We start from the raw sequence: 26,399 nt of genomic DNA on the forward strand, positions 1-26,399 counted from the left end.
TGTTAATACCTCATGGTTTTCGATCATGATGAATGGTACGAATAAGGGTTTTTTCAAGTCTCAATGGGCCTTAGGCAAGGTGATCTTCTATCTCCATATTTATTTATTTTGATGGAAGAAGTTCTTTTTATATTATTAAAAAAAAAAATTTGAGGAAGGTAGGATCGGAAAATTTTATTTTCCAAGGGGAGCTTCTTTAATCTCTCATTTATTATATGCAGATGACTTACTTGTTAAAGCTAACGGGGAAAAGAGATCCTTGGAGATGCTTTTGAAGACGTTGGATTTGTATGAAAGTTGGTCTGGCCAATTAATCAATAAGGAGAAATCAACTCTCTTTTTGTCCAACAAGATCAAAATTTCTAGAAGAAGGGGGCTATTACGATTGACGGGTTTTGTGGAACGAAATTTTCCAATGAGCCTTACTGCTAAAATGTTATATCCGTTGGTCTCAAAAATTCGAAATAAGGTGGCGAGTTGGAAGATGAGGTTGCTGTCTCAGGGAGGTCGTCTCATCCTTATTCGACATGTTTTATCATGTATGGTGACACACATGCTCACGATTCTCTCAGTTCCTTTGGTGGTAATAAAAAATATTAATTCCATTCTCTCTTCTTTTCTCTAAGGAGAGAGTAATGGTAGGAAGAAAATGAAATGGTGTGCTTGCTCAAATGTTTGTAAACCCCTAAATGAAGGGGGTGTTGGCATAAGGACCTTAATGATGTTCAAAGATCTTTTCACATGAAGTTTTCTTGGATACTGATGACGTTAAATAATCTTTGGACCCATTTCCTTAATGCTAAAAACGTTAAATTAGGTCACATGGCTTCAATCAATTATACTCCTACAAGCTCTCAGATTTGGAAGACAATCTTAAAGGTCTTTCCAGAGGTCTGTGAGAATGTTTATGTGAAGGTTAGAGAAGGAAAAGCTTCTTTTTGGCTTGATGAATGGTTGAGTAGTGGTCCCCTTGTGGAGTGTCCTTATACCGTCCAGCATCCTGATCTTAAGATTCAAGACTGCTGGGAGTCTGAGAATTGGGATACTGATATGCTGAAAGATTTGGTAGAGGTCCCAAAAATGGATGAGATTTTATTGTCATTTATAAATCACAAATCAGGACCTAAAGTGTCTATATAAATAGAAAATTTTCAACTACCTCAACTTAGGAGGTGATAAGAATTAAAGGGAAGCAGTATCCGTGGATGGAGTGTGTAATAACCTGAACTTAGAAAAAATAAATAAAAGAAAAAGGGGAAATCGAAGAAAGGGAAAAGGAATTTAAAAAGGGTAACAAGCAGGCGCTCGTCGCCAAACATGATTTTCTCGTCGACAAGCGATCTTTTGAGCCTTGTCACCAAGTATGCATGTCTCGTCAACGAGGATGTACTGAGAGAGGTTCTCATATTTCTGAATTTCATCAACGAGCTCCCGGTTTCGTCCAAAAACGGTGTGCTTGGGCTCGTCGACAAGGCCACGTGGCAAGTTTCCTATAAATAGGCAAAAATCAGAATTTCACTGAAGGAATTCATTTTCTTCTGTTTCTCTCTCTAAAATTCGGCCCCTCTACCTTCTCTTTACTATTCCAGCCCCATTTCTCCTCGGTTCGACGATCAGAAGCTACCATGTTGATCCTGAGGAGATTCTCTACAACTTAGTCGAAGTAGAATTTTGATTTAAGGAGTTTGGGAATCATCCCAAAATTAGGGTAAGTAGGATATTTTAAGTTATATTGTTAATATGAAATGTATAGGGCCTAGGGAGTGATAAAATAACATTTTGCTGAAGTTTAGGTTGATAAACTCGGGTTTTTGAATTAGGGCCCGGGTGAGTATTGTTGGCGTCGTTTCGGGGTTTTCGCAGGCATAATTTTCAAGAACAGGTAAGGGGAATTTATTATAGTAGGATTTTTATTAAACTTTAAACTAGTTACTTTGAGAATGTAATATATATATACACACACATATGGAAAAGAAATTGTGTGACAGGAATACAATTTTTACAATTTAATTGGTTGTTGTAAGAATAGGATGATGAAATATATTATTGGATTGAGAACAAAGGTTAATTGTGGATTTTGGCATGTTGTGAATACTGATTGGTGATGAATGTTGATTGATTGTGAATACTGTTGCTTGAATTTGCCGCGTGACAAATAATGTGATATGTGTGTAGATTTTTTGTTGTTATTCGTATGTATCACAATATAACGTTAGCAAGTCTGAGGAGTTCGTTATATTGCCTAGATGTAATCACGATATACGTTGGCAAGCTTGAGGAGTTCGTATATTGTCATTATCTATTGGGGTAGAGCATTGACAAGCCTGAGAAGGTTGTTCTACTAATATACTACGGGTAGGTCATGGGGATTTGTACTAGTGGTTAGTGGTGCTTGAGTGGGCCACGTTGTATTCATGTGATGATGTTTGTCCTATGTGGACCAGTCCTGTGTGGACCATGTGATGATGTTTGTCCTGTGTGGACCACTCCTATGTGGACCATGTATCGTTTATGTGGAATGTTATCTGATTAGATGAATGATATATTAATTTAATTGTATATATATGCATATGGCAAAGTAAAACTTTCTTCCAAGAGCTTGCTGAGAAAGGCAAGTGCCCCAGTATTTTCAGTTGATGCCAGAGTAGAAGGAAGCTACTTATATGTGCGGGAAATTCTTGGAGACTTTGTCTATATACATAGCCCGATGGCTTACTGAGTAAGGCGAGTGCCTTGATACTGGTATTAGAGCAAAGGGAAGCTACTTGTATGGGTAGGTAATCTTCCCTATTCTCGGGTATTATTATTAAAAATAATTATGAATGTGAGTAAAGAATCAGAGGTCAAAACTTATGCATATTAAATGTGGGTATGAACTCAGAGATTTATGTTGATATTAATGATGTGTTTTCTCAACTGGGGTTGATAATGATTGGCAAAAGATTGTATATTTTATAATATTTAAACACTCTGCCACACACTGCTATGATTTGTTTTTCCTTACTGAGATGTTTCTCACCATAGTGGATGATTATATTTTCAAGTCCATCAAGAGGTCGAGCTTAGGGCTCTAGGGCAAGGTAGTATTTTGTGGTAAACTTCAGAGTGCTTGTAATGGTAGTTAGTATAAAGTTATGTTTTTAAGTTTTGGAATGTAATATAAACAACTGTTGTAAATGTTTTGGGGCTTATAGATAGACACTGGTATTTAAATTGAGGTTACTTATTTTACTTCCGCTGCATGATTGTGGTATATGGTGTGATAAACAGGTGAATGTGACACGTGACCTTCGGGCCCCACTTGGCGAGTTCAGGGCATTACAGAGTGGGTTTGGTATAAACTACTACCTAAGAAAGTATCAATGTGTATGTGGAAAGTCATGTTCCAATGTCTCCCTATAGATGAGAGAGTGTGGAAACTTGGAGTTGATATGGTCTCATGCTGCAACTGCTGCATGGATAAAAAAGAGAAATCTCTCAATCCTGTTTTGAGTATGGGATCCATCGCAAGTATGGTTTGGAATAGAGCAATGTCTGTCTTGGGAATTCTAAATTTTGATGATGAACCTTGGAGGGTGAAAATTAGTAGATGATTCATATGTGACAAAAAATCAACCCAAAAAGGTACGATCATTGGTTTGTTACCTACTATAATTTCTTGGAGACTATGACTCAAATGGTGTAAAGCCCGCATAAAAGATAAGTATGAGTTGAGGAATGCAGTTTGGTTATCGGAGAGGTTTTGGCTCGCAAAAATTGTAGAAGGCGTGAAGGGTTCTCTGCCTTCGATTGATAAGAATTTATTGGAAGAGTTCCAAGTGAAAACAATAACACTGAAGGTTAGAACTCCTTGAAAAGTAGTTTGAGAAAAGCCTCCTATAGGTTGGTTAAAACTAAATATAGATTACTCTTGTAGAGGAAATCCAGGTTCTTGTGGTGGTGGTGGTATCATCCGCAACTCATCAAGTAATATTAAAGCCGTTTTCTCTGAAAAATTTGAGTCAGGTACTAATAATGAAGCGGAGTTGCAGATTCTTATTAGTGACTCTTCTCGGAATTGATGGTGGGATGGATCACATCTAGAATTTGCTCTTCCTGGTACTTATGGGACTTTTGAAAATTATTAGAGGAGCTACAAGGCCTTTAGTTCTCTATAAAGCACCAATTTAGAGAAGGTAATTAGGTGGCAGATTGCTTGGCTTGTCAAGGTGACGGAGGCAACACGATGAGATATTTTGTAGGTGATGTGCAGTCAAGTAAAATGAGAGGTCTAATTCATATGGATAAGATGAATATTCCAAGCTTTCGTCTTTAATTGTCATCATTTGGTTTTCCTATGTTTTCCTCAGGCTTTTGTTTTTCAGGTAATTTGTTTTTGTTTGTGTTTGTTTGTTTTGATTACATATGGACATGTTTAGTTTGTTTTAGTTGTTTAATGGTATGGGTTTTATTAGGCTTATTTTGGTTTTGTTGTTTGGGTTGGTTTTGATAGTCTATTTGTAAGTTCCTTGTGGCATGTTTATAACCACGGTATTCCTCTGCCATAAGTGAGGGCTATCAACAAATTTGGGGTTTTCGTAAAAAAAAAAAAAGATTTGAAATTCACATATAATCAACATGTTCATGTTTAATAGGGCTAACTTAAAGGAGAGTCAAGTGCGAATTTTGGGAAGTATATGTAGACTAGTATAAATTTTGAACCAAAAGAAGGCAATTTGGAAACAATCTAAACCAAATCACAAATGGGCAAAACATATTTAAGCCTCAAATGTATCTCACACACCTATTAACCATCTAGTGCATTATTTTACTACACATTGCTCAAGGACTAAGACTACAAACAAACCAAGCCACGCATGAGCGACTCGAGAGCTTGACTCAGTAAAATACTCGTCCAGACTTGTTTAGTATATAAATAAAAGCAACTCAAGCCCAATTTTAAGCTCTTTTACTAAACAAATCAAGCCTAAACATAGGTTGACTTGACTTGTGTTAGCTCATAAGCAACTCAATTACAAACTAGACTAGGCTCATTTACTAAGCTTGTTAAGGGACTTGATAATGAGGTTGTTAACAAGTTTAATCCAACCTCACTAAGTGCTTCAATTCTTTTTTCTTTGTAGTATAATAGTAGTTTCTCTTTCAAAATGAGTATTGAAAAAGGCTCAAGCCATATTGTAGGATTGACCCAGTCCCAAAAGGTCATTTATAGAATTTGAGTTTGAGCTTGAGTTCGAATCGGCGAGTTTGAGCCCAGAACGAACTCCACTCCACCAAGCCAAGCCCAAACATCAAACCCGCATCCATATTTGTTATATTGTTCACAACAAACAAAATTATGTCATAAAATAATGTGCAAAATATCTATTTGGTGGGTACAAAATGGTCATAATACATGTATTTGGAGTTTTTTACCAAAATATTATTAAAAAAAATCAAAAAACACAAATATGAAGGAAATTTAGAAAATTTACACAAATGTACCCAACCAACTTTCCAAAAGTCGGTTTGGGTTTTAAAAAAAAAAGTCAGCCGCAATTCTTGACTGTCAAAATAAAATAAAATAAAATAATTGAGAACCAACTTTCCAAAAATCGGTTTGAGCTTCAAAAAAAAAAAGGTCAGCTGCAATTCTTGACTACCAAAATAATAAAAAAAAAATAAATTTGAGAACTGACTTTTCAATAGTCAACCCCCCCCCCCGGGCCAAAGACCAAATCCCAACCCCCCACCCAAAATCAAATAATAAATATATATTATTTTTAATTTAAATAATAATAAAACATATATTATTTTTAAAATTTTAAGATTTAAATAAAAATTTGTAAATAAAAAAAATTAGTGTCATTTTATATAAAAAATATTTTCTACTTTTTATTTATTTTTCATATGAATTAAAAAAAGTAAATTAATTTTTTAATTTCAAAATATTATATAAAAATGAATACAATAACAAAAAAATTGAAATAATTTACTTTTGAAAATAATAACACAAAAAGGACATCTTACTTCCTAATTACATAAAAAAAATTATTTTAAAAAACGATCCATTTTTTTCCCTAAATAGAAAATTTATCTCTAATTTTAATTAATCTTTCCTTTCCACGCTATTCTACTTTTCTTTCGAACCAAATAGGACTAATGTACTACAATGGAATCTATCATCTCTTCTACCAGTACAGCCCGAAGGGAGCTGTGTGGGGCAACATCGTTTGAGCTCACTCCATCTCCAAGGATCTCATCAACTAGGTCGCCCACGAATTCCTACTTGGCGAATAGGAAGCAGAGTGGAATTCGTGGCCATTGGCGTGTGAGTCCCGCGTGGGATGCGCGGAGGTGAGCTGGCAGACCCATGTGGCTCCAAATAAATGAGTTTTTTACTTCAAATCCCCCCAGTTCTGCTCCTGCTTCCCCCATTGAAAGTAGGAATCATAAATTTTTTTAAATTTAAATAATAAAAAAATATATATTATTTTTCAAATTTTAATATTTAAATAAAAAGTTATAAATAAAAAATATATTTTTAAGTGTCATTTAATACAAAAATATTTTTTACATTTTATTTATTATTCAAATGAATTAAAAAAAAGTAAGTTAATTTTTTAATTTCAAAAAATTATATAAAAATGAATACAATAACAAAAAAATTTGAAATAATTTACTTTTGGGAATATTAAGACAAAAAATGACATTTTACTTCCTAATTACATAAAAAATTATTTAATATATAATTAAGAATGGAAAAATTATTTAACATATTATTTGATGTATATTTTATATAGGAAAATTTTAAAAATATTTCTTACCTAACCGACTTTTCAAAAGTCGGTTTGGATTAAAAAAACAAAAAACTTGCACAAAAATCTAGGCACAAAAAACAATTAGAATGAAACAATGGAATAGAAGAAAAATGTAATAGAATAAAAAAATTATAACACGTGTTTCACATGTTCTCCCATCACCGATGTATCCAACCCATGCCGCCTGCGCACCACAACTGGGTAAAAATTCGAGCATTCCCACATTCCGATTTTCGAAGTATAGTGGATTAGGTGTTTCGCCTTGACCCAATTCACGAAATCTCTGCTTTGGTACAAGTAGGTCATTCTCCGGTGCTTTCTTCAGTTGCCGACAACCATTCTCCAATGTTCGTGTCGCCTGATCCAGCCTGTGGTCGGGTCACAAAACGTGCTCGCGTTCATGTTCAGGGTGGGAACCACAAGGGGGTTGTCGTCAGGTTTGATCTATTCACGAAGATACGGGTCGGATAGGTTAGCGGATAAGACGAAGTTTTGGACCTGTCTGTTCTGGGGGTCGAGCCTAGTGTAGAGGATGACGGGTTTGTTGCCTGGGAGGATGGTGGCAGATCCGGACTAGCACCCATTTATGTCGAAGGGCTTGGATGGATAGATGGTCGGGTCAAGGGCGACCCTATTGATGAGGTTCTTGGAGATGGAATGAGTCCAAACGATGTTGCCCCACACAGCTCCCTTCGGGTTGTGCTGGTAGAAGAGATGAATAGATTCCATTGTAGTACATTGGTCCTATTTGGTTTGAAAGAAAAGTAAAATAGTGGAAAAAGGAAATATTAATTAAAATTAGAAACAAATTTTCTATTTTGGGAAAAAAATATGGAAGTTAGTTTTTTTAAAAAAAAATTTTTATGTAATTAGGAAGTAAGATGTCATTTTTGTCTTATTATTCTCAAAAGTAAATTATTTCAATTTTTTTGTTATTGTATTCATTTCTATATAATATTTTGAAATTAAAAAATTAATTTACTTTTTTTAATTCATTTGAAAAATAAATAAAAAGTAGAAAATATTTTTTATATTAAATGACACTTAAAAATATATTTTTTTATTTACAAATTTTTATTTAAATCTTAAAATTTTAAAAATAATATATATTTTATTATTATTTAAATTAAAAATAATATATATTTTATTATTTGACTTTGGGTGGGGGATTAGGATTTGGTTTTTGGGGGGTTACTTTTGAAAAGTCGATTCTCAATTTTTATTTTTATTTTTTATTTTGACAGTCAAGAATTATGGCTAAATTTTTTTTTTTAAAGCCCAAACCGACTTTTGGAAAGTTGGTTGGGTACATTTATGTAAATATTCCCAATTTCCTTCATATTTGTGTTTTTTAATTTCTTTATAATATTTTGATAAAAAAACTCCATGTATTTGATACTTAGAAATTGAACAAAAGGTGTTGTCATCATAGCATAATGATGCAAAAATGTATATAAGTCCACAACATAAAATAAAGAATAAAGTATTATTCTCAAATTTGACCATTGGAATATCCGCTTTATCATATTCTACTTCATGATAGAATAATTGCAATGTTTACAATAATATTTGTTGTATAATTACAATATTCTATTTTTTGTACATACATAAGATATCAAATCTTTGTACTATTATCATTTTATTCTTAGAATAAACATTTTGCAGCGTAGTTAATACAATCTAAGTGAATTATTATGTGCTAGGAATTTTTGCAAAATATTTCATTGTAGAATCCAAGGCACAAAAAGTTTTATTCAAAATATTCATCTACTATTAAAATATATGTATACATAAAGGGAATTGCTTGTGGACATGGCATTAAAATTTTTTCTTTAAACTTTTGTTTCAATATATTTTGGAAAACATACCATCTTTATTTGAGCATAAAATAAATCAAAAATATTAGAGAAGCTTTAGTATGTCTTGAATTTGGTCAAGTTCGACTATTTACCAAACATTATCATCCTACATTTTAAAAAATGTAAATATGTCCTAATTTTTTTTATTAACTATTAGTGATCACTATCAAAATAAAATTAATTATTAATTATGAATAATAATTGATTTATACGTTCATTTTGAACGTATAAATGATTTTGAAATTACAATAAGTAGTTAATCTGAAACTTATTTTAAAGATATTAATCATAATTTTCTAATAGAAAACCCCACGGAGATCGCACTGGAGCACGGTCTTGCCTTTACTATCCTCCCCAAGTCCAGGGGACATCTGCCTATCCTCCTCAATATCCAGCGCCACGACAACTAACCAGACACCCGCTTCCTCATTCTACAGGTCTTCCACTAGCATTTCTAATTCCATTAGATTTCGAGGTTAAACTCACACATGCCTACACACATGCACGTACACATGCATACATCCACCTACAATAACTAAGGATCAACGTACACATGAATGCTGCTATGTTTGCTAGCTACTTCGGTGAAGCCCACATGAAACCACAGACATTAGTTGATATCGACTTCTTGGTTGTCAATGTCTTGCCTAACTTTTTGATTGAATTTGAGTAAGGTTATCTAGCATGATCCTTCCATCAGTTCCCCTTAGTGAACGAAATATTTCAAATAATGAGTCTTACATAGTAGGGTCTAGATATAATATGATAGAACCCATTATTGGTATTTATTAGAAAACCCCTCACTTATGGCGAAGAAATACCGTGGTTTCAAGAACACACACATAGAGAATAAAGCCTTGTAAGGTCAGCATTATTGGTATTTATTTTTTCCAAGATCGTTGTCCACAAAAAGGCCTTAACCTTGGAGGGAAGTTCAACTTTCCAATGAGGGAGTAAGGGGCAAAAGGAGAAGCATTAGGGGCAAGAGTCAAACAAGAAAATAAAGAATTACAAGAAAAAACCCCAAAAGAATCTAGATCTCAAACTCTTTTGTCACTCTCAAACTGGAATTGAAAAGAATGAAAAGCCTAAGGAAATCCACTCTCTTGCAAGTAGAAGAAAGCATAGATAGGAGAGTCATTAAGAGAAGATAATTGACAGAGACAAGGAGACATAAATGCCAAAGGAGCCGCCCACCCCAATCCGATGATCCTCCCAAAATTGGATTATCTCCCCATTACCATCACAGAACCAAACATGATGAGAAAACGAGAGGTGAATTTCAGACATGCATTTCCAAAGACTAGAATAGGTGAAATTAACCCCAATCCTATCATCCCACCCATTTTGAAGAAGCACAAGTTTCCTTTAAGAATCATTGATTTAATTTCAAGATTTCCTATATACTTAGATATGCAATAGAATTCCAGAATGGGAGAAAAATTAAAAGCCTAAATATCTAAACATTCAAGTAAATAAATTCTAAAAAAACAATTTAACTTCCCACTTCCCCCACTTTCTCTCCTCTTTTCACTTCCACTCTCCCATACCTCCTCTAGTCTATAAAAACCCATAGGGGACCAAGGGATTTTTTTTTTTTTTTTGGGGGGGGGGGGGGGGGGGTACCTCTCACTATCTCTCTCTTATTTCTCTCTCCTCCTTATCTTTCTCTCCCTCTCCTTGTCTCCCCCTCACCAACTCTCTCTTCTATTTCTCCCACTATCCTTGCACCCTCACTCAAATTCCTCCATCTTCTCCTTCAGGCTCGTTCGGCAAACTGATACATCCCGATGAGTGCGTTTTTCTCCATTCTTGTGCACTTTCCATGGCATGAAGATTTTTTTAACTTTTATCTTCTTACATGAACAAAAAATGTCTTTTTTTACTATATGTACATCTTGCATATAATGTACAATTGATTTTTTTTTCTTTCTAAATGTATAATTGATTTTTTTTCTTTCTTTAAAAAATAAAATTTTCATATCTTATATGTGGGAGTATGTTTTGGAAAGAAAAAATAATATATCTCTTTGTACAAAATTTTCTTTAGAATAAAAAAAAAAAAAACTTTTTCTAAAGGCTTCGTATGGATGTTCATGTGTGGACTTGCATGTTCTCCTTTTCGTTGTCACTCTTATACACGGTTTTACATTCTTTTTCAAATAGACTGTTTTTTTTTTTTTTTAAGAAAATGGACCATTTTATATTGATGAAAACTTTTGAAAATGGATAATTTATCTTTCCATGCAAAACCAAGTCATATTCTCTCACTGTATGGGTATTTCGAAATTGGGACAATTGATTTCAACAGATTTATTTTGAGGAAGTTGAGGGACCGGTATGGGATTAATAAAGCCTCCCTGAAAAAAAAAAAAAAAAAGGGTGGGGGGTGGAACTCGTTGTCCTGGTTTTGAAATTGGGAAATGAGCGTCATTTTTTTAAAAAAAAATTATTTTTAAAAAAGTAATGGGATCCCATGAGATTAAATTTCTCATATTCCCACGAAATTGTCCAAACTCATTCCCTCAATTTTGAAATTCGAAAAATGGATGTTTTTAAAAATTTGTCCTCGAGGAAGTAATGAGACCTGCCGAATTAATTTCCATGCATGGATCCCACAAAATCCGCTAAACTAGTTTCCTCAATTTTGAAATTTAAAAAATTGGTACCTTTTTTAAAAATTTTTGTTCTAAAAAAAGTAACGGATGTCTACAAATTCAATTAAATGTGAAGGGAGTTGTAACATTTTGTCAATGGTTAGATGTAGCAATTTGATTATCGTGCTTTAAGCAATTTTATCTTAGTTTTTTGTGTGTATGTGTGCTTGGCTTTTGTTATTGCATTTAATTAATTATACTACTAAATTTTGAATTGAATTATGAAAAGGATTATATTGCACTTCCTTTTTGAGTTTTTAACTGAAAATATTTATTAAAAAAAATTAAAAATACAAAAATAGATGAAATGGGTAATATTTACGAAAATATACCCAATCGACTTTCCAAAAGTTGGTTTGGGTTTTAAAACTAAAAAGCAGCCGCAACTTTCAGTTGGAAAAAAATATATAAATAAAGGGGGCTGGGGGAAAGGCGTCAGGGAGAGAGGGTCAAAGGGTGCCTGGGGAAGGGAGAGAGAGGGGAGGGGGGTTTAATTTAGATTGTCAGACAAAAAAAAAAAAAAAAAGAGAAGGGTGAGGGTACTTACATGCATGCATGGGAGGGGCAGGGAGAGTGGGGAGATTGGCCGAAATTTTTTTTTTAAAAAAAAGGGACCAAACCGTTTGGTGATTAATCCCATGCATACCAATTTAATTTCAATTTTTTTTAGCAAAATAAATGTGAAGTCTTAAACTTATATATGTATAGATTGGTATGTTACTTAATATAAGTTTATATTTCAAAATACACAAATTTAAATTTAAGATTTCAACTTCAATTTGCTTGAACAGTAACTCTGTATTTGGGAGTTTAAATTTAAAACCTTATATGAATTCAAGCACAAATTTAGATAAAATATAATATAAATTTAATATAATATAAAATTATATTAAGTAAGACCTAGGTCATTGGGATAGTTTATTTACGTAAAAAGTCGAGGGCAATCCGGGGGCAAAATCGTTAGCGTTCACATCAGTGTTTTAATTTGGACCAGAAGAAATCACAATTGTAGCAGTAGCTGCACATTACTATGTGAAGCATAGGGAGAGAGGAAGATTAAAGTAAGAATGATGCATGCAAATTTACTTATTTTTTGTAATAGTAACAAGATATGTACTAATTACAAATTTGAAATTAACAAGTTTTTGTTAAGTAAATTTTGTTTTATTTTGGTAATTTTAGCAATTTGGTATATCGATTCTATATTCAACTTTAAAATTCTTTTCTTATCATTCCTATTTCTTGCCTTGTTCCAGTTGTTAATAATTTATTTTTTAAAGTTGAGTCTTGTGATTATAAAGCTATGAGGGGACTAACGCATGCATGCGTGGGAGGGGCATGAAGAGAGGTGTCTGGGCCGAATTTTTTTTAAAAAGGGAAGCATAATGAAAAAAAGTAAAAAAAAAAAGGTGAGGGATAGGTGTCGGGAGGGGGAGAGAGGAGGGGGGGGAGAGAGAGAGGGGGGGGGGCTCATCTAACAATTGCATGCGTAAGTACGTGAATAGTGTCCAAACCGATTTTTGGAAAGTTGGTTTGGTATTAAAAAATTAATTCCTGATAGTGTCCAAACCGACTTTTGGAAAGTCGGTTTGGTATTAAAAAATTAATAGTGTCCAAACCGACTTTTGAAAAGTTGGTTTGGTTAAAAAAAAAAAAGTAATTCCATCATGCATGCATGCGTGTGGATGTACGTAAAAAAAAAAATCAAAATTGACTTTCCAAAAGTCGGTTTTGTTATGCTAGCCCCTTATATTTTTGTTCATCATCCCTCAATCATTACTCAAGCTTTCTCTTGTTTCATTTATTAGTTGATCCTCCAACCTTCTTACCACCTTGCAGATAAACTCTACTTTTGATTAGTCATAATGACGTCAAATTCGTCAGCTAACAAAGTTATGGTCTTATTATACATTGATGGTGAGATTATTCATGGATCAACCGGTATTGAGTATAGTACTAGGCCAACGAAAGCCATTCGAATTCAAAGGAGGATGAAGTTAGAAAGTTTGAAACACAAAATATATGAAGGATTAGATATTGATCCAAAGGAGTACATGTTAGAACTGACATCGAGATATCCGCAACGAGGGGGTGATGGAAATTTGTTCTACATTGACATCCCAATAAAAAATGATGTAGACATCCTAATTGCGTTGGACCCACAGAGTTCTTGTCCGGATGTATATGTAGTTAAGAGTTTTGTTAATCGCAGTCCTCAAAGTAGTAGTATGGGCGGAGCCCCAACTTTGCAGGGGGAAGCATTCATCAATTCTCAACCATATATCGAATATGGTACCGGTGAAACGAGCAGACTATTTGATCACCTTTCACAGGTGACTGCGGCGTTAGATTTGAATGACGTCCCTAGTACATCATTTCAAGCAGAATTCTTGACAATAGAGCTTCGACGTGAGGAGTCTACCTTGCAGGGATTCAATGTGGGAAGCAATTATTATCACAAAGAAGAACAATCAACAGAGTATAGGCATGACTGAAGTTTAACTGGAGCTGTGTCCATACCAGACTTCCAAACAGTTCCATCTATTGTCATGAATGAGAGGGGGGCATACACGGTCCGGCCAATGCAACCTGACATGGACTGCGACCGTGAATTTGAGGAAGAAGAGGATATAGAAGAGGATTTTGAAGAGACAGGCGCAGGGGTAGATGAAGCTGGTGGACAAAATGATTATGGGGTTCACCATGAAGAATTTGTGATGCCTCCTCAGAACACACATGTCGGTCACAGGAGGGTACACAATGTGCAACTGTTAGCGTACATGGTTGATGTTGAATCCGGTCATATCAGAACTGAAGTTGAAAGTTCACTCGAGGGCACCGGATGGGATGGTGTCTCGGAATTTGGGAAAGGTATGATTTTCAACACGAAGGATGACCTCATTCACTCCGTGCGCGTCCACCATACGCAAACACACCACAACTTTAAGGTGGCGCAATCCACCCCAACAACGTGGATGGTTAGGTGCAATGCAGACGAGAGCTGTGTTTGGCGGTTGCGTGCAACTAAACATAAAAAGAATGGGTTGTTTGAAATTACACAATACAGAGGGCCACATACATGCATAAACGAGACTCTCTTACAGGACCACCCACAACTCTCTTACAGGACCACCCACAACTGAAGTCTAGCTTAGTTGCAAATGAAATCGTAGAAATTATCAAACGTGACGCCAGTGCTTCTATTGCAGCTTTGCAAGCACACTTGAGGTCAAAGTATTAGTATCATGTATCGTACAGAAAGGTCTGGCTCGGAAAGCAAATGGCAATTGCAAGGGTGTTTGGAGATTGGGATATTTCATATCAACTGCTTCCAAAGTGGATACATGCTATGTGTGAAATAAATCCTGGTACAAAGGTGAAGTGGGCGTGGACAGAAATCTATGATGCTAACAATGTTGCTATTTTGACATGTGTGTTCTGGTCATTTGTAACATCAATAGAGGGGTTTCGTCATTATCCTTTAGTTCTCTATGTCACGATGGTGGTTGAAGGTACGGAAACATGACCACGAATCTTGTTGAATGTTTTAATGCCGTCTTGAAAGGAATTCGTAGCTTACCAATAATGGCCATTGTCCAGATGACATTTTATCGCGTTGCGCAGTACTTTAATGCCCGGCGAGAGGCGTCTCGCCAAGCGATGGAGTCGGCGAATGGTTACACGCCACATATGTTGTTGCAAATGTAGAGGAGGGAAATGGCGTATGCTGGACATGAGGTTGTCAACTTCAACATTGAAAAGGGGTTGTTCAGCATTCAAACTGCGCCGCAGCCACCAAATAAGGGTCAAAATATTCAAACAGTTGACATAAAGGGACATCAATGTACATGTGGGAAGTGGCAGAATCTACACTACCCTTGTTCTCACTTGTTAGTTGTCTATGGTGCAAGGAGATTGGGGTACAGTCATTATATTGACCCTTGTTTCACGGTGCAGGAGCATTATGCGACATATGCGATGGACTTCATTCCTGTCCTCCATGAACAATATTGGACGGATCCGGTAGCGCCAATATTATACGGTAATCAACATTTGCTTAGGCAGAAAGGACGCCCTAAAAGTTCGAGACTACGTAACGAAATGGATGTACGAGAGGGCAGTCGGAGGATGCGGTGCAGGTTTTGCCACGAAGAGAGTCACAATCGCAATCGATGTCCAAGGAGGACTGGAGGTCATGACAATGTTGGACCATCATAATAAATTCAAAATATGTACTTAATGTGTATTGTACTTGGAAATTTGTGAGTTGCAATTAAGCTTTTTAGCTTTTGAAATTAGTGAGTTGTACTCGAGTTCTATTTCGTTGTTCTATTTCGTTATTAGTTTATTTCATGGTCAATTTATAATTATAAATTTAAAAAAATTTCGTACAAAATATATATATACAATTTTTTTATTAAATATGATTATTATTATTCATTACTCGAAAAAAAAAACATTAAAGTGTACATGCATAATAATCTACCCTTGCATCACTAAGTCCCACATGGTCGCGGTGTCCTTTGTCTTGGCAGTTGTTGGCGCCGTTCTTGTGGAGGTTGACGTTGCCTTCTACGATGTCCAGCTGCCCCTTCCGCACCATCGTTACCTTCAGCTGTTGGAGGGATATGTTCCTCCAATCCAGCATCAACCGACCCCCCATCAACGAAAAGATCAAATGGGATTGGCGATGAGCTCAGAAATTGGTGGTATTGGTATTGTTCCCGATACATTGGAGGTGGGTCGCTTTGTGTGGACTGTAGAGCCTCTGGCTGGTATGGTGTACTGGTGGATGCCTTGTACTGATGCTGATAGCCCCCATATGGCATATGGGAAGAAGAAGCCTCTGCGTGCAAGATAGAGGTCTGTGCCGGTGTGAACTGTGGTGTTGATGCTCCCCAATCACCTTTTGTCCACTGGGATGGTTGGGTGGGAGCCCCCCCTCAACTCGAACACGCCCCCCCAACGGCTTCGGCGAGGTCCACCACGACCTCTTCTATGCAATGCTTGCTCAATAGCTGTAACATCATCATCTTATTCGGGACCCTCCGCGTTGGCGTGGCGAGACCTATGAATTGATCGACGAGCTTCCTCAGCCACAAACTGCATACACGCCTCTACAATTGATCGCGGGACATGTCGGGACACAGTCTGATAAGTGAATGGTCCCCAACATATACTCCTACAACAAAATATGTTGGACATAGTACGAATAAGTTAATGATATAAAACCAGTCTGTTTTTTACATGCGTTCAGTTATTTTTTCACTCACCACTGTCATGTGTAAATTGGCGGTTCTACTCATGCAGCGAATCATGATGGATCGGTACTAGTCATTATATCCATCTTCCGCCAATGGAGGTGTATGCCTAGGGAGTGGAAGCTCCCTAAGTATGTAGATGGCATTGTCCAGTTTGTGTTGCCACATCTGGAGGGTACGCTAGTACTTAGAGCGAAAGTTGATTTGATGACTGCCGCACTGGTCACAGTCGTGTAGATTCGAATGATGGTTGTCGGGGTCGTAACCTGTCTAAGCTAGACGAGGGATCTGCTGCCTCAGCCCGAACTGCCGCATTACACGATCCGGCAAGTGCCATTCCATGATCTGAAAGCAAATCATAGGAGTTCGAACAAGCCAAACTTGTATACCTATGAGGCATATAGGGGGTAGATTCGCGTAGACATCTGCAGTGTACGACATCTATATAAACTACTAACAATGAATTTATGTCAGAAAATTACTACGAATAGTAAACATTCCGAACCCATATTGAACGATTCAAATGAAATAAATACGATATTACCTGGTCCTCACGCATTATATCAATGTCATATCGATAGGACCGCAGAGTACGTTGAGGGACGTGTGCGGCATAAAATGAAGCTCGCCATCTGACCGCAAGTGGGAACGGGTTATCGTCAACATCAGCAGACAGATGTGGCATGCCAACTCTAATTGGAGCAAGAAAGGGCATGCGCTCCCATGCCCAAATCTGCAGGAGGAACAGCGCACCTCCAATTGATTGCGTCTGCACACAACCAACTTGGCACATCTCTCTGTACAGTCATGCAAGTGCAGCGCTACCCCAGCTATACGTCGACGCCCTCTCCAAGTCACTCAACAGAGGGAAGAACATCAGCGACGCATAGTGTTGCGACTTGTTCACGAATAACAAGCCGCACATTAGACGCAGTATGTACCCTCGAGCGTACTACAATACGACCTCCTCAAATGCTTCATCAGGAAGATCAGGTAAGTTCCCGTCCATCCATGTCATAGACAAGGACGCGTCGTTTCGTCCACTCCGGCCAGTTTGGGCCGGGGGGGGGGGTTGCATCCGAGTAGGCTTTGACACAGCATCTCTCAGTCTTACTGCATCGTACCAGTAACAGCGTCGCCATCAATAGGTAATCCGGTGATGATTGCGACATCCTACAACGTTATTGTCGCCTCGCCGCAAGGAAAATGAAATGTGTGTGTCTCAGGCCTCCAACGCTTCAACAATGCACTAATTAAATGATCGTGGTCTAGGCGAATATACCGAATCTGGTATAATGGATAGAACCCTACTCGTTGAATCCACGGAATGCTTCTGGGATGGGCATGCCACATGGTTTCTAATGCGCGCACACGCTGACGCCCTTTAAAGGCGTTAGAATGATCCTCCTCCTATGCCCTATAGGAAGGATGTGCAATCCTTAATGTCAATATAGATGAATCAAGTGAACCAAACTCCATTTTTAAGTGTTAAATATAGCGGGAAGTGTGCAAATAAAATAAATATTTTTGACAAAGAAACTAATGCAAATAATTCAACTGTAGAAGTGATAGTAGATGAGAGCAGTTGGGAGATGATATGAATAAAATTGAAATTAAATTGATACATGTGTTAAATTTGAACACCAAATCGACTTTTGGAAAGTTGATTTGGTCCTTTTTAAAAATAAAAAAAATTCGGCCCCGCCCCCCTCTCTTCCTGCCCTTGCCGTGCATGCATGCAGAAGTCACCTCAACCCCCCCCCCCCCTCCTTTTTTTTTTTCCTGACAACCCAAATGACCCCCTATTGGTATGTTAAATTTCAACACCAAACCCAAATGACCCCCAAAAGTCAGTTTGGTCCCTTGTTAAAAAAAAAAAAAAAAGTTTGGCCGGCCCCACCTTCTCTCCATGCCCCTCCCACGCATGCATGTAAGTCCCCTCACCTATTTTTATTTATTTATTCTGTCTAACAATCTAAATTAAACCCCTCTTCCCTCTCTCTCCCTTCCCCCAGCGCCCCCCCCCCCCCTTTTTTTCTGACCTTCTCTGCCTAACGCCTTTCCCCCAGCCCCCTTTATTTATTTATTTATTTTCCAACTGAAAGTTGCAGTTGCTTTTTGGTTTTAAAACCCAAACCGACTTTTGGAAAGTCGATTGGGTATATTTTCGTAAATATTACCCATTTCATCTATTTTTGTGTTTTTTATTTTTTTAATAAATATTTCGGTAAAAAACTCCTTCCTTTTTCTTTTTTTCCCTTTTAGTATTCCATTTCTACCCTTTGGGCTGCCCAAGAAAACAGAGTCAACCTTTTCCCAATTCTTTATATATAAATACACCAACTCCAAAGCGTGGTCGGTGAGGGGAATTTAACTTTGAATTAAATTAAAGCCACCCAAGGCAGCCATTTTAGTTTTGATCAGAAGACGAAACGATGAGTTTTTTCTTGTTTTATTTTTATTTTAAAATAATATATTAAATAATATCCTGTTTGGGAAAATATTTCCCAAAATAATTCTGACATAATCTCGTTGCTTGGTCCAACGAGATTTGTTTAAATCTTACTAGACCAAGATTTAAAGGGTCAGGACGGTTGAGTTGTTGACACGTGGCAAGCAAATCTCGTTAGACCATCCAGCGAGATTTGCCTGAAATGCCCAAACGTACTTTCCAAAACGGCGCCTGACTCCATCAATTAATAGCCACTCCCATTTTCACTTCTCTTCCTTCCCTTTCTTTCCAAAACAAGATAAAACGGGAAAAAACTCGAGAATGGCAGCTTCCCATGGGGGCATGACCTGTTCTCTGCATCCGCAGGAGTTATCTGCTTCGGAGCTAGTGCTGATGTAGGAACAAATACGGACACTGCAGAAACAGATCTCTCAAGAACCGATGAGCCTTTTCCTTCTTTCAATAGTGTTCTTGTGTGTGAATTTGGATTCTGTTTTTCTCCCACTGGTTCGTTTGAAATTGTATGTATGCGCTTCCATGTGTGATTTTTTGCATTTTTCCTGAATTTTGGTTTGATATTGTGGTTTTTTTAGCTGACATTTGTTGCGTATTTAATTATAGTGTATTTTGAGTTTGTTGATTCGATTTGGGGGGATGACTTGCTTAATTTCATCTGAAAGCTGGATCAAATCGATATGGGTATTTGCTACCTACTATGGATCCCAAGTGGTTTGTGTTGATTTGACCTCTCTTGCATCCTTGACGTTCCCTGATGGTGGGGCTTCTAGAATTTTATTTTAAGTGTGAAAAATAAAATTTTTCCAAACAATCCAGCCAGTTCACTTATAATAAAATTTTAAAAATAATAACAGTTAGAAACAAAAAAAGACAAATGGAACAACATAGTGGGACATACACTTTACCACAGTGAGCATCTACGTCAATCTTGCAGCGGTTGTAAAGAGCTTGCATGCCTAGTAATGGGCAAATGCATCAGGGTGAGACAAGAACTAACCCAGAGAATCAATCATGCGTCCGAACAAAACGAAAAACACGGGGAGGGCGGCACCGTGAATGCAGGCCCCAATGCTTCCAACAACATCAGGAAGTAGTCCAGCGCGTCAGTGGCCGCGAACAAGCCAGCGAACGAAGCTCTGCTCTGTTTTTCAATGGATGGATTCGCCATTTTGGGAAGTGGGTTTTGGCCAAAGGTGGAAAGTTCCATTTCTTTCATTTCTTCCATTGCTGTTTTAGGCAAATCTCGCTGGATGGTCCAACGAAATTTGCTTGCCACGTGTCAACAACTCAACCGCCCTGACCCTTTAAATCTCGCTGCTTGCTCCAGCGAGATTATGTCAAAGTCATTTTGAGAAATATTTTCTCAAATAGGGTATTATTTAATATATTATTTTAAAATAAAGATAAAATGGGAAAAAACTCACGAAAGGATGGCTCCGCAGGTAACGGTCAAATAATACGTGGCTGTCGCAACATGTGCCATGCCATGCCCTGCCCTATTGACACTTTAAAAATATCTTTAACATTTAATAATTTTTCTCACACAACAAGAAGTAAAACATAAATATAAAGTGTGAATGTGTTTTTTAATTATGTCGTAATAGTGTGTGCGTGTAACGTAGAAGAATGAACTTATTCTTCCGTATTTAGTAATGTCACAATTAGTTTGCTAAATTTTGTAATTATGGGGTAAGTGTATTAGTTTGGTATGCTCCCTAATTATGTCTTTTCTCCATCTTAAAAAAATCTGTATGCATATATAATTATTAATAAATTTGTAATAATAATAATATATATTGTCGTCCAAGCACATGCTTTTAGGGTTCTTATTTTTGTTCTTTCAATAAAAAAGATTAGCTTTTCTATCAATTTTTTTTCAAAAAAAATCAAAAAATATTTTAAAAAATTTATTATTTTTATTGTGATTCAAATTTAACGTGAACCTTAAATTATTAGCTGAATGATTATTTGGTCACATAAATTGTAGGAGAAAATTTCAATAACATTGCGAATAATTATTTTTTATGGTATGTACTATTGTGTTTTGACTTTTGACTATCATTATTGTACCTGAGAGAATTTGAGATTTTGATTCAAGTCAAGGAAATAAAAGCAAATCTTAACTTTAATCTACTCTATTTTTATAGTTGTAAATAATTTATGTCCATCATAATTTATATGTTTATATTAGATTTGTTAATTATTATAAAAATATATATATATATATATGTTTTGTTTGGTTTAGCGAAGTGGGTAATCTTTAAAATAAGATAAAATATAGTTTAAAACTTAATCAAAAGAATAGTTATTCTTTTTATATTTCTGATTATTTCATTTAATATATAATAAAAAAATGAATAGACATTCTCGTGGTTAAATTTGGAAATGGTTATTTCTTATTTATTCTTTATTATGGATTCATAAAAAAAATTACATTATTATTCGGCTTATAGTAAGAACATAATTTTTGTATAAACAATTACACTAATATATTCCTGGTAGTAGGCATTCCGCGAATCAAATATAACCTTAAGATGATCCATCGAATAAATTAATTACTTTGTGAATATAAATGCAAAATAATCAAGCTCAGATATTAGTCAGTTATAATATTTTTATTCAATATGTTAATTTAACATAAAATATATTTTCTTATCATATATTTAATTAATAATTAAAAATAAATATAAATTTTTTTTTGTAACTAATCAATTAAAACTAATATATTCTTAGTAATAGGCATTCCGCGAATCAAATAAAACCTTAAGATGATCCATCGAATAAATTATTTACTTTGTGAATATAAAAATGCAAATTAATCGAGCTTAAATACTAGTCAATTATAATTTTTTTATTTGATATGTTCATTTAACATAAAAAATATATTTTATCATCATATATTTAATTAATAATTAAAAATAAAAATAACATAATTTTTATATTGTACAAAAATAAATTTTATTATTTTGATTTTAATCTAATGAGTTTTTTGTTGTTTTCATTTTTTTATAAAAGATATAATTGGAAAAGAAACATTTAATTATGAAATAGAGGATTTTTTTATTATTTAAATTTTAATCACTTGAGTACTGAGTTTTTAGTCATTTTCATTTTTTTGTCATTTTGTCTTTTCCATGTATGATTCCATTAGAAGAATTTAAAATATATATATATATATATATATATATATATATATATATTCAAAATTATTATCAAACACTAGAGGTCTAATTGGTTCACTTATTTATTGGACCAATTCAAAGGTAGCCTCTATTCAGAGTTCCAAACAAACCGTTTCTTTATTTCTTTGAAAAGAAAACAAACATCCCCTTATTGTATTATGGGTATTCTACCTTATCTGCTCTACTTTTAGAGTTCCAAAATTTTATCAAAATCAAAATATAAAACCTTTAGTATACGCGTAAGTAGTCTTTGATTAAAGAAACACTTCGTAATTTCTAAGCATGATTTTCTAATATTAAAGCAAAAGTGTTGATCGGCATGACTATAATAAGCTACACCAGTAATTATAAAACTCTGAAATGCATAAATAAAGTAAATACTGGAAATGAAGGAAGTTAAAGTAAGTAGACAAGCTAGAATTTATGAAAACTGGAGAAATAAGGAATGAACGAATTACCCACGAATCAAGCTGCAGCGAGACAAAGAGATCTATGAAGGCATTCGGTGGAGATCGAGTCAATGGAAGAGATCCAGATCCAGATCCAGGTCTTGATCCTGATCCTGACCTTGATTCATATGCGGATCCGATCAGACCAAGGGAAACAAAATTGCTTTAATTGTAAAAAAAATAATTATAGAAATCTAACATTTTTAATTTTTAAGTAATAATATTTTAGTATTGAAATGCATGTAAAGATCGACAAATTAATGGAATAATTATACATTTTGTTCTCTACTATAAAATTGAATTAATTTTAGGGAGATGCATATATATATATTCGAAATTAGGAAAAAGCTAGGGATTTATGAATTACCCACAAATCAAGCTGCGAGTCAGATGGATGTACGCAGGGACTGAGAATGGCCTGCATGAGGCTGAGATCCGATCAGGTCAAATGGGAAACAAAATTGCTTTAATTAATTTGAAGAGATGACGAGCATAGAGAGAGAGAGAGAGAGAGAGGTTTAATGAAGTGGAGCAATACCAGCGAAGGAAGCTTCCAGGAAGCTGAGGAGAAACCCATTTGTGCACTTCCTTTTCTCAGCCTCGTGAGCTTCCCACAATTCAATCTTCCGTTTGAGAGTATGCATTCTCTTGCCAAATTTTGTTATATATACATGTCATAGAATTACAATAGCGAGATCAAATTAAGTAATTTGACGGCCTAAATTTGATTCATAACTTGCGGGAGATGCAACACAAAAATAAATATGTATCCATTTTAACAAAATATAATATTTAGAATGAATTATTCATAAAATTTAAATATTAACATAATTAAATATTTAATCAAAAAATAAAATTACAAAAAAAAATTTATAAAGCCTTCAAGTACTTCAACATTATAATATTTTAATGACATAAATACATAGATTTTATCAGTATGATTGTACTCAAAATAAATAGATTTATAAGCTAGTATAACAATCTAAATAAATTAAGCTAAATACTTGTAATATTGTTGACAACAAGTTAACGAATTATGTAGTAAAAATTATGAACTTATCTAATGAAAGTATGGATTACCCTAATGGAAATAATCTTCAAAATATTATTAAGAACAAAATGGTCAGTGCATATGGATTTGATAGCTTATACTAAACAGTGTAAAATCTTTTGTTAGTTCATAATTTAGAATAGATGATGAATTATTATTATCAATTTTTACCAAATTTAAGTTCCTATCCTGTTTCATGTTTGATGGAATAATAGAACCTTCGCAATATAAGTTGTTTTATGGTTACAATATTTTCTTTGTATATAAGATATCAGATCTTTATATTGCTATCATTCAAATCTAAGAATAAACATTGTGCGACCCTTAATAATTTGCCCTCTATTTTCTGGACAAATGTGAGATTGAGCTATATGGCAAGTGCAGTGGGAATCCCTTTGTTCTTGGATTCTAATAATAAAAAGATGAAATATATTTTTTATGCAACAATTTGCATTGAGATAGATTTCAATGACGATCTGCCTGAGTTTGTTGAAATTAGAGTCCCATTAGGGGAACTTGTTAAGATTGATATAGAATATGCTTGGAAACCTGGAAATGTTCAAATTTTTCTAGTTTCTGGCATTCTTTGAAGAGTTGTAAAGCCAAAAATGTTTGTATGAGGAAAACTCCTAATAACTATTACTCAGGAGGCATTGAAAGAAGAGAGTATTAAAAATGGAAATGAGAAACTCGAGGTAGATAATAAAGATTGCATGAATACAGACGTACAAGTTGATAACACAACAAGCAAAAATCAGCTCTCTTTTTGTCCAACAAGATCAACATTTCCAGAAGAAGGGGACTTTTACAATTGATGGGTTTTGCGGAAGAAAATTTTCCAACGATGTACCTTGGGGCTCCTTTGATTTCTGGTCGCCTTATTGCTAGAATGCTTGATCCGTTGGTCTCAAAAATTCGAAATAAGGTCGAGAGTTGGAAGATGAGGTTGTTGTTACAGGGAGGTCGTCTCATCCTTATTCAGCATGTTTTATCATACATGGCAACTCATACACTAGCAGTTCTCTCAGTTCCTTTGGCGATGATCAGAAATATTAACTCTGTTCGCTCTTCTCTGGGGGGAGAGTAATGGTAGGGTAAAAATGAAATGGTGTGCTTGGTCAAAGGTTTGAAAACCCCTAGATGAAGGGGGTGTTGGCATAAGGGACCTTTAAGACATTCAAAGATCTTTTCACATGAAGTTTGCTTGGAGACTGATGATAGTAGATAATCTTTAGACCCAGTTCTTTAAGGCTAAATACGTTAAATCAAGTCACATGGCTTCAATCAATTATACTCTTACAGGCTCTCGATTTTGGAAGACAATATTAAAGGTCTTTCCAAAGGTCTATGAGAATGTTTATGTGAAGGTTAGAGAAGGAAAAGCTTCCTTTTGGTTTGATAAGTAGTTGAGCAGTGGTCCCCTTGCGGAGTGTTCTTACATGATCCAGCATCCTGAGCTTAAGATTCAAGACTGCTAGGAGTCTGAGAATTGGGATACGATTATACTGAAAGATTTGGTAGGGGTCCCCAAAACAGATGAGATTTTGTTGTCGTATATAAAGCAAAAATTGGGGTCTGATGTGTTTATTTGAAAGTCTTCCATTAATGGAAAATTTTCAACTGTCTCGGCTTGGAAGGTGATTAGAATTGAAGGGGAGGAGTACCCGTGGATGGAGTGGGTCTAGCATAAACTAATACCTAAGAAAGTTTTCATGTGTATGTGGAAAGTCATGTTCCAATGTCTTCCTGTAGATGAGAGAGTGCGGAAACTGGGAGTTGATATGGTCTCATGTTACAATTGTTGCGTGGATAAAAAAAAAAGAAAGGAGTCTCTCAATCACCTTCTGAGTACGGGATCTATCGCAAGTATGGTTTGGAAGAGAGCAGCGTCTGTCTAGGGAATTCTAAATTTTGATGATGAACCTTGGAGGGTGAAAATCAATAGATGGTTCAGATGTGCCAAAAAGTCAACCCAAAAAGGTACGATTATCGGTTTATTACCTACTATAATTTTTTAGAGACTTTGGCTCAAACATTGTAAAGCCCGCATGGAAGATAAGTATGAGTCAGGGTATGCAGTTTGGTTATCGGTGAGATTTTGGCTCGCAAAAATTGCAAAAGGTGTGAAGGGTTCCCTGCCACTTATTGATAAAAATTTATTGGAAGAGTTCCAAGTGAAAATGAAAACTCTGAAGGTTAGAACTCCTCGAAAAGTAGTTTGGGAAAACCTCCTGTAGGTTGGTTGAAGCTAAATATAGATGGCTCTTGTAGAGGAAATCCTGGTTCTTGTGGTGGCGTGGCGATATTATCCGCAACTCATTAGATAATATGAAGGCCGCTTTCTCTGAAAAATTTGAGTCAGGCACTAATAATGGAGCGGAGTTGCAGGCTCTTACTAGTGGTGTTCGGCTCTGCAAAGAGTTGAGATATCAGAATATTTGTATTGAAAACGACTGGGAATTGGTGGTGTGATGGATCACATCTGGAATTTGCTCTTCCAGATACTTATGAGACTTTTGGAAATTGTTAGAGAAGGATCTACAAGGCCTTCAGTTCTCCATAAAGCACCAATTTAGAGAAGGTAATCAGATGGTGGATTACTTGTCTCGTCAAGGCGAGGGAGGCAACACGAGGAGATATGTTGTAGGTGATGAGATGACGAATAAAATG

At 35.5% G+C, this 26,399-nt stretch overlaps 1 protein-coding gene across 15 annotated transcripts in view; it reads right to left on the reverse strand.

The window, feature by feature from the left end:
* The window catches only part of LOC131144048 (probable disease resistance protein At1g12290), a 44,040-nt gene extending 20,624 nt beyond the window's left edge, over positions 1 to 23,416 (reverse strand). For 4 of the 15 annotated variants that reach the window (XM_058092481.1, XM_058092425.1, XM_058092414.1 and 1 more), the window contains exons 1-3: positions 23,217 to 23,266; positions 23,046 to 23,106; positions 22,688 to 22,791 (exon numbers count right to left, since the gene is read on the reverse strand). Coding sequence is in view for 3 of the 15 variants with exons in the window: in XM_058092396.1 (XP_057948379.1) it covers positions 22,688 to 22,796; positions 23,046 to 23,106; positions 23,217 to 23,322 (276 nt within the window). In the remaining 12 variants the exon portion in view is untranslated. Of the gene's footprint in view, positions 1 to 22,687; positions 22,797 to 23,045; positions 23,182 to 23,216 lie in introns of those variants that run through there. The other 11 variants (XM_058092488.1, XM_058092449.1, XM_058092505.1 and 8 more) reach the window with 8 other exon arrangements.
* Positions 23,417 to 26,399: the final 2,983 nt, after the last annotated feature.

This window comes from Malania oleifera, chromosome 1, assembly GCF_029873635.1.
Source record: "Malania oleifera isolate guangnan ecotype guangnan chromosome 1, ASM2987363v1, whole genome shotgun sequence".
In the NCBI taxonomy this organism is placed as follows: Eukaryota; Viridiplantae; Streptophyta; class Magnoliopsida; order Santalales; family Ximeniaceae; genus Malania; species Malania oleifera.